A 10,000-nucleotide genomic window follows, 5' to 3' on the forward strand; every position below is an offset into this window, starting at 1 on the left:
ACACATTCCCCCATACAATGTAGCTGAATCCATTCCCCCATATAATGTAGATGAATCCATTCCCCCATATAATGTAGCTGAATCCATTCCCCCATATAATGTAGCTAAATCCATACACATTCCCCCATATAATGTAGCTGAATCCATACACATTCCCCCATATAATGTAGCTGAATCCATTCCCCCATATAATGTAGCTGAATCCATTCCCCCATATAATGTAGCTGAATCCATACACATTCCCCCATATAATGTAGCTAAATCCATACACATTCCCCCATATAATGTAGCTGAATCCATACACATTCCCCCATATAATGTAGATGAATCCATTCCCCCATATAATGTACGGTAGATGAATCCATACACATTCACCCCATATAATGTAGCTGAATCCATACACATTCCCCCATATAATGTAGATGAATCCATACACATTCCCCCATATAATGTAGCTGAATCCATACACATTCCCCCATATAATGTAGCTGAATCCATTCCCCCATATAATGTAGCTGAATCCATTCCCCCATATAATGTAGCTGAATCCATACACATTCCCCCATATAATGTAGCTGAATCCATTCCCCCATATAATGTAGATGAATCCATTCCCCCATATAATGTAGCTGAATCCATTCCCCCATAAAATGTAGCTGAATCCATACACATTCCCCCATACAATGTAGCTGAATCCATACACATTCCCCCATACAATGTAGATTAATCCATACACATTCACCCCATACAAACAGACACACTTAAATGTATTCTTGAACATCCAGTTCCTCCTCGTGAACATTCTCACTAAGCACATCATCTAGCTTACTGTCCCTAAGTGCTCTGTCAAGGGTAACCCTCACGTAATTAGAATATTTAATAGGATCTCTATGGTAACCCCCTTCACAGCTTCATCAAAGCAGTGCTATCAGACAAGAATGTACGTCTTGATCTCTCCTATTTGATGATCTGAGGAACCAGGCGGTAGGGTTAGCTTCCCTAAGACGCTAACTAGACTTTTACCTGTCAGTTGAAATTGAAGATGAATCATCAAATATCCAATATGTTGCTGTACACGTAGACATCTTTGATTCCATCCATCCTTTAACTTGCAGGGAAGGATTCAGCATGTCAGGGTGTTACACCATGTTAGTACTGTGTCGTGTGTATAGAATTTAAGAATGCTTTAGGACCTACTCTATTTTTTTCTTCTTTTTATTATTTATTTTGGGGGGGTGGGGGGGGTTGGTAGATCAGCTTAATATTGCAGATAGATTGTAACTTCCATCAATGTAATTGTCTGCATCACTTCCAATCCCCCATGTTATATATATATATATATATATATATATATATATATATATATATATATATACACACATATACACACATATATACACACATACATACATATACATACATATACAGAAGGATCTGGAGAAGGTCTGTATGGAGGAGTGGGCCAAAATCCCTGCTGCAGTGTGTGCAAACCTGGTCAAGACCTACAGGAAACGTATGATCTCTGTAATTGCAAACAAAGGTTTCTGTACCAAATATTAAGTTCTGCTTTTCTGATGTATCAAATACTTATGTCATGCAATAAAATGCAAATGAATTACTTAAAAATCATACAATGTGATTTTCTGGATTTTGGTTTTAGATTCCGTCTCTCACAGTTGAAGTGTACCTATGATAAAAATTACAGACCTCTACATGCTTTGTAAGTAGGAAAACCTGCAAAATCGGCAGTGTATCAAATACTTGTTCTCCCAACTGTGGGTGTGTATGTGTGTGTGTATGTGTGTATATGTATAGGTATATGTGTATGTATGTGTATATATATATATATATACATATATATATATATATATACACATACATACACATATACCTATACATATACACACATACACACACACATACACACCACATACATACATACATACATACATACATACATACATACATACATACATACATACATACATACATACATACATACATACATACATACATACATACATACAGTGAGGGAAAAAAGTATTTGATCCCCTGCTGATTTTGTACGTTTGCCCACTGACAAAGAAATGATCAGTCAATAATTTTAATGGTAGGTTTATTTGAACAGTGAGAGACAGAATAACAACAAAAACATCCAGAAAAACGCATGTCAAAAATGTTATAAATTGATTTGCATTTTAATGAGGGAAATAAGTATTTGACCCCTCTGCAAAACATGACTTAGTACTTGGTGGCAAAACCCTTGTTGGCAATCACAGAGGTCAGACGTTTCTTGTAGTTGGCCATCAGGTTTGCACACATCTCAGGAGGGATTTTGTCCCACTTTGCAGATCTTCTCCAAGTCATTAAGGTTTCAAGGCTGACGTTTGGCAACTCAAACCTTCAGCTCCCTCCACAGATTTTCTATGGGATTAAGGTCTGGAGACTTGCTAGGCCACTCCAGGACCTTAATGTGCTTCTTCTTGAGCCACTCCTTTGTTGCCTTGGCCGTGTGTTTTGGGTCATTGTCATGCTGGAATACCCATCCACGACCCATTTTCAATGCCCTGGCTGAGGGAAGGAGATTCTCACCCAAGATTTGACGGTACATGGCCCCGTCTATTGTCCCTTTGATGCAGTGAAGTTGTCCTGTCCCCTTAGCAGAAAAACATCCCCAAAGCATAATGTTTCCACCTCCATGTTTGACGGTGGGGATGGTGTTCTTGGGGTCATAGGCAGCATTCCACCTCCTCCAAACACGGCTAGTTGAATTGATGCCAAAGAGCTCGATTTTGGTCTCATCTGACCACAACACTTTCACCCAGTTCTCCTCTGAATCATTCAGATGTTCATTGGCAAACACTGTATATGTGCTTTCTTGAGAAGGGGGACCTTGCGTGCGCTGCAGAATTTCAGTCCTTCATGGCGTAGTGTGTTACCAATTGTTTTCTTGGTGATCATGGTCCAAGCTGCCTTGAGATCATTGACAAGATCCTCCCGTGTAGTTCTGGGCTGATTCCTCACCGTTCTCATGATCATTGCAACTCCACGAGGTGAGATCTTGCATGGATTCCCAGGCCGAGGGAGATTGACAGTTATTTTGTGTTTCTTCCATTTGCGAATAATCGCACCAACTGTTGTCACCTTCTCACCAAGCTGCTTGGCAATGGTCTTGTAGCCCATTCCAGCCTTGTGTAGGTCTACAATCTTGTCCCTGACATCCTTGGAGAGCTCTTTGGTCTTGGCCATGGTGGAGAGTTTGGAATCTGATTGATTGATTGCTTCTGTGTACAGGTGTCTTTTATACAGGTAACAAACTGAGATTAGGAGCACTCCCTTTAAGAGTGTGCTCCTAATCTCAGCTCGTTACCTGTTTCAAAGACACCTGGGAGCCAGAAATCATTCTGATTGAGAGGGGGTCAAATACTTATTTCCCTCATTAAAATGCAAATCAATTTATAACGTTTTTGACATGCGTTTCTCTGGATTTTTTTGTTGTTATTCTGTCTATCACTGTTCAAATAAACCTACCATTAAAATTATAGACTGATAATTTCTTTGTCCGTGGGCAAACGTACAAAATCAGCAGGGGATCAAATAATTTTTTCCCTCACTGTACATATCCTTTAAAAATATATATATATATTCCCCTTTATTACTTTCCAACCCCGCCACCCTTTCCCCACTTGCAGTAAACTAGTGAACAACAACGCCTAGGACTCTACTTCCAGCCCATACCCACTATCAAAATTTTATGGACACAGTCAATTTTACAGTAATTACATTTTGTTTGTTCTTTCTCCTGAACTTCTTCTACTCTCAACCTCTCCGATCATTTTCATGATGTCCATCCGGTTGGCTTCTATATGCCATATCTTTCTAACTGTGCTCTTTCACAAAAGCTCCCAACCTACAACCCATACACTTATTATGGACACAGCGTGCCTACATTATTAGTTATCTTGTTATTGTTTGTTGTTAGTTGTTATTAGTCCCATCCTTCAATTCCATTCAACACCTCCCATCTATCTCTTAACACCATCCATATAGGATTTCTATTTGCCATATATATTTCAACTGTACTGTGATGTGAATAGGACCTACTCTTGACGTACATTGTGGGCCTTTAAATCCTGAGAATCACAATTTTGCTGTGAGTGTGTACGTTTGTGTGCCAATGTGTGTGTGACTCTACATTACTGCCAGCCTCTATCTGTTGACCCCTCCAGACGTCTTTGTTCTCCACAGGCAGATCAGACACCTCTCGCTACTTGGTCACCTTCTAGTCACAAGGATGTCTCACACATCTCTTCATCCAGCCATCCGCCATCTTCTCCTCTCTCTGGTCCTTGACGACTCAGGAGCTGCTGTCATATTTACTATTCCACCACTTGTTCACAGTGATCGGTTCTACTTGAATATCATAAGAAACAGTAGTTATACCATTTCTTTAACAATAAGAGAACAGAGAGAATGCATGTCATGGTAACGTGTGCATTGAGGAAACAACGTGTAGCCTACCATGATAGTTTTTATTTCAAGTCATTCAGATCCAAGATGCAGTAGTCATACCAATGCATGATGTCAAATAACAGAAATAACCATTGCCACTGAAATGCATGTATTGAGTTAAACTAAATGTTGTTTGACATTGTTATGGTAATTGGCCTTGGGATCTAAAGCATCTGTCACTGTGAAGCTACAGCGCCTACGTCATGGCCACATTGTCAGGTTGTTTTTATCTCGGCTTACATAGGCCTATGTGCCAATTAGTAACAACAGCGGCTGTATTAAGACCCTGTAGCATCACTGCTTTGAAAACCCACCCACTTTTTAGAAAGGGAATAGGGTGTCATTTGGGACTCACACAAAGAAGGAAGGAGCAGCTCTAACCTGTAAATATGAATATGTACATTTTCAAAGCTTTTGTCTGCATCTAAGCCTATTTACAGTATTAATAAGGTGGGCGTTCAAAGCATTGACATCGTGTGTTTCACCATGCGTGCGATGCGACTGGAACAACAAAAGTTGTGTGTACGGTGTGTGTGTCCCATCTGTAATTACTGTACAGGGTCAGATCAGATGGCACGGTTGTCTTGGGAGGTTTCACGTGTGCTATGAAGCGTCCATTTTCTTTGCACACACACACACACACACACACACAGGCGTACACACAAACACACACAGGCGTACACACACACACACAAACACAGGCGTACACACACACACACAGGCGTACACACATACATAGACACGCACCCGCGAGTGAGTGCACACACACGGTCACACACACACACAAACAGACACACGCACAAACACGGTAGAGTTAGCATGTCAATAAGACACACAGCCTCGTCCAGGTAACGTTTGATAGGAAGAAAACATAATTATATCAACAATATTTGAAATGGAATTTGGTGTTCTGGCATCATCTCTGGAGGTGGCTGTCTCAGCCGTGAAATGTAGGTTCCGTCCCAAATGGAACCCTATTTGGCACCCAAAGGGCACATAGGGTTCTGGGCAAAAGGAGTGCACTATAAAGTGTGCCGTCTGGGATACACCCTTAGACTAACAAAGGGGTTCATTATCAAGTTCATGGTCTCTTGGTGTTTTCTTATAAAAACATAATAAAATTGTAAATCTGTGGATGGTACATTGGTTGGCTGCCGTGTGGAGAGAATGTGTTATATTTCTCCTCCAACACCTGGCTCTAGACCTACTGTCTGCCGTGTGGAGAGGAAGAGAGGAGGAAGAGAGGAGAAAGAGAGGAGGAAGAGAGGAGGAGAGGAGGAGAGGAGGAAGAGAGGAGGAGAGGAGGAGAGGAGGAGAGGAGGAAGAGAGGAAGAAGAGAGGAGGAGAGGAGAGGAGGAAGAGAGGAGGAAGAGAGGAGAAATAGAGGAGGAAGAGAGGAGGAGAGGAGGAGAGGAGGAGAGGAGGAAGAGAGGAGGAAGAGAGGAGAAATAGAGGAGGAAGAGAGGAGGAGAGGAGGAAGAGAGGAGGAAGAGAGGAGAAATAGAGGAGGAAGAGAGGAGGAGAGGAGGAGAGGAGGAGAGGAGGAAGAGAGGAGGAAGAGAGGAGAAATAGAGGAGGAAGAGAGGAGGAGAGGAGGAAGAGAGGAGGAGGAGAAAGAGAGGAGGAAGAGAGAAAGAGAGGAGGAAGAGAGGAAGAGAGGAGGAGGAGAGGAGGAGGAGAGGAGGAGAGGAGGAAGAGAGGAGAAATAGAGGAGGAGAGGAGGAGAGGAGAAAGAGAGGAGAAAGAGAGGAGAAAGAGAGGAGGAAGAGAGGAGGAGAGGAGGAAGAGAGGAGGAAGAGAGGAGGAAGAGAGGAGAAATAGAGGAGGAGAGGAGGAGAGGAGGAAGAGAGGAGGAAGAGAGGAGGAAGAGAGGAGAAATAGAGGAGGAGAGGAGGAGAGGAGGAAGAGAGGAGAAAGAGGGGAGAAAGAGAGGAGAAAGAGAAGAGGAGAGGAGGAAGAGAGGAGGAAGAGAGGAGGAAGAGAGGAGGAGAGGAGGAAGAGAGGAGGAGAGGAGGAAGATAGGAGGAAGAGAGGAGGAAGAGAGGAGGAAGAGAGGAGAAAGAGAGGAGGAGAGGAGGAGAGGAAGAAGAGACTAGAAGAGACTTTATATAACGTAGCATTATGCAACACTTCACACACAGACACAACTACACACACACACAACTACACACACACACACACGCACACACACACACACAGACACAACTACACACACACACACACACACCACACTGATAGGTACAGTGATCAGATGTGAAGTCTTTGCCTACTTTACCTCAGATTATGTCCCAGGGAGGATTGTTGGGGGGAAATCAGGATACAGCAATCTCTTTTTAATTACTTTGAATAAGGTAATGTCTTTCTGTTTAGATTTGTTTTCTAAATACATCTGACATGATGAGCTCACACCAAACAAATGGGGTTATTTATTTATTTTATTTAACCTTTATTTAGGCAGGGGAGCACCATTGAGACCAAAGTCAATTTTTTGAGGGAGCCCTGAATGCAGTCCAAGAAATGACCTAAAATGACAAGTAGTATAGGAAACACATGTAGATAAATACAAAAATGAATGGGTTCCATACCCCCATTCCAAAAACACATATTGCATGTCTCCGTGCTCATCTCCTCTAACTGAGAAAACATTACCCTATTTTAAATTATAATGATGCAAACTGGGAGGTATAAGGAGATCACATGACATACTGTTGGTGTGCGATCTCTTTCTAAAGCAGGCAGTTGTATTAGAGTTCAAAAGGGGACTATGTGCATGCATGCATGAATTCAGGGAAAACATTTGCCAGCCGCATCCACAAAGGCGTGATTAAATTCCCTCCTGGCCATGGGTAAACATAATTTAATTTCTCACATGGCCTAAACATGGGTTAGTCAGTATCCCTAGTCGCTTCCATCAACATTAAAGGTGCGATCTGCAAAATATACTGCTGTTCATTGGTCATTTCAATTAAAGCATCTCCAGCCCCATCCCTCAGCTCAATAGCAAACTACGTGGCGGGGCTGAAGTTTTGTTGTTTTTCGAATTAAGTAGCTTTTCGAATTCAAGAGGATGGATGTGTTGAATGTTAATCTAATCACTCTGCTGTGGGTGTCTACAGTACAGCACAGTGTGGAAGATGTTGTGAGGGAAGTCTTGGAATTGGAAGGAGCTGACACATGCTCAACTGTTCCCCCTCTTTGCGTAGTAACACTCAAAAACAGGAAATACTGAAACCAGAGAGTGTCTGAACTGACATCAGCGTAATCCTCTCACTACCCACTGTACATGTCCCTTCCCTTTCACCAAGCTTATTAAGGCTACTTCTTAATTCACTAATCCTCTTTTTCATGGATTCACGCCCAAATCCAGGCTGTTGCTTTATCTGCTTAGGAAGAATAGTGATGGACAAGCGCACACACACACACACACCCACACACACACACATACACACACACACAGTTTTGTATTGCTATCCTTGTGGGGACCAAATAATTGATTCCCATCTAAAATCCTATTTTCCCTAACCCCTAACCCAAAATCTAACCCTAACCCTAACCTTAACCCTTAACCTAACCATAATCCTAACCTTAACCCAAAGCCTAACCTTGACTCCAAACCCCTAACCCTAAAACTATACCTACTGTAACCCTAACTCCAACCCTTACCCTAACCCTCAACCTAACTGTAACCCCTAACCCTAACCCTAACCATAATTGTAACCCTAACCCTAAACCTAACCCTTAAGGCTAAAATAGCATTTTTCCTCATTTGGACCGGAAAAATGTCCCCACTTGTCCGACTTTTCCTTGTTTTACTATCCTTGTGAGGACTTCTGGTACCCACAAGGACAGTTAAACAAAAATACACACAAACACTCCCTCTCTGTGTAGATGGCTTGACCTTGCTTCACGTGCCTTCCTGTTCGATCTCTAGCATACTAATGTGTGTGTGCTGCAGGCAGAGAAATGCAGAGCCATGGCTTTTGTGTCAGTTAGTCAGTCAGTCAGCCTGGTTCTCTGGCTCCCAATCTGATCATTAGTAGTAGTGCTGCCTGTCTGTCTGTCTGCCGGCCTGTCTGCCTGTCTGTCTGTTTGTCTACCGGCCTGTCTGTCTGTCTGTCTGTCTGTCTGTCTGTCTGTCTGTCTGTCTGTCTGTCTGTCTGTCTGTCTGTCTGTCTGTCTGTCTGTCTGTCTGTCTGTCTGTCTGTCTGTCTGTCTGTCTGTCTGTCTGTCTGTCTGTCTGTCTGCCTGCCTGTCTGCCGGCCGGCCTGTCTGCCTGTCTGTCTGCCTGCCTGCCTGCCTGCCTGCCTGCCTGCCTGTCTGTCTGCCGGCCTGTCTGTCTGTCTGTCTGTCTGTCTGTCTGTCTGTCTGTCTGTCTGTCTGTCTGCCGGCCTGTCTGTCTGTCTGTCTGTCTGTCTGTCTGTCTGTCTGCCTGCATGCCTGTCTGCCGGCCGGCCGGCCTGTCTGTCTGTCTGTCTGTCTGTCTGTCTGTCTGTCTGCCGGCCTGTCTGTCTGTCTGTCTGTCTGTCTGTCTGCCGGCCTGTCTGTCTGTCTGTCTGTCTGCCTGTCTGTCTGTCGTTCCTGTTGCTGCAGTCATGGGATTCTAACCAATGCTCTTATTCACTTACTGCTCAGGGCAGGGTACTGTTACTGTTCAGGGCAGGGTACTGTTACTTCTCAGGGCAGGGTACTGTTACTGCTCAGGGCAGGGTACTGTTACTGCTCAGGGCAGGGTACTGTTACTTCTCAGGGCAGGGTACTGTTACTGCTCAGGGCAGGGTACTGTTACTGCTCAGGGCAGGGTGCTATTACTGCTCAGGGCAGGGTACTATTACTGCTCAGGGCAGGGTACTATTACAATATGTATTTGTCTAGCTAACCAATATACCATTTAGAAGAAGCTTTATATATGTATGCTGTACTTGTATGCAGTTGTAGTGCTCATGGCAAATGGAAAATGTATTAATGGAGTGTAGTAAAATCTTTGGTTTATAAGGTATTATGTAGAATGAAAGTGCAGTTCAGAGCTACTGTGTATTATACCTGAGTAGAATTGTTATACGATACTGTGCTGCTTTTGTGACTGTTTTTATGTGATCAAACTGTGGTGCATTATGGGAATCACAGAATTGACCCAGTCAATTCTTCTAATAAGCTAGGCCCATATGTGCTGATCTAGGATCAGGTCCTCCTCGTCCATATAATCTTATTCATTATGATCTAAAAGGCTAAACTGATCCTATATTGCTATCCCACTCTGAGACGCTTTGTTGTCCCTCTCACTCATGTTCATCACAAGGTTTTACCATCCAGAACCTAATTCTCCCATTTCTTCATCACCAACAGGGTGTCTGTACCATGACAACAGCCTTTCTTCACTTCTTCTTCCTGGCGTCGTTCTGCTGGGTCCTGACGGAGGCTTGGCAGTCCTACATGGCCGTCACTGGGAAGGTCCGCACCAGGCTCATCAGGAAGAGGTTCCTCTGTCTGG

The 10,000-nt window shown here is 43.3% G+C and overlaps 1 protein-coding gene across 1 annotated transcript in view; it reads left to right on the forward strand.

Moving 5' to 3' along the window:
• Positions 1-9,855: 9,855 nt before the first annotated feature.
• Positions 9,856-10,000, forward strand: part of LOC311117990 (adhesion G protein-coupled receptor B3-like) — a gene marked incomplete at its 5' end in the record, with an annotated part of 30,420 nt that continues 30,275 nt past the window's right edge. Inside the window, one exon of the mRNA XM_084192872.1 lies at positions 9,856-10,000. This exon is cut by the window's right edge and continues 6 nt beyond it. Coding sequence (XP_084048998.1) covers positions 9,856-10,000 — 145 coding nt within the window.

This window comes from Coregonus lavaretus (genome assembly GCF_964263955.1).
Source record: "Coregonus lavaretus genome assembly, contig: HAP1_SCAFFOLD_1350, whole genome shotgun sequence".
NCBI lineage: Eukaryota > Metazoa > Chordata > Actinopteri > Salmoniformes > Salmonidae > Coregonus > Coregonus lavaretus.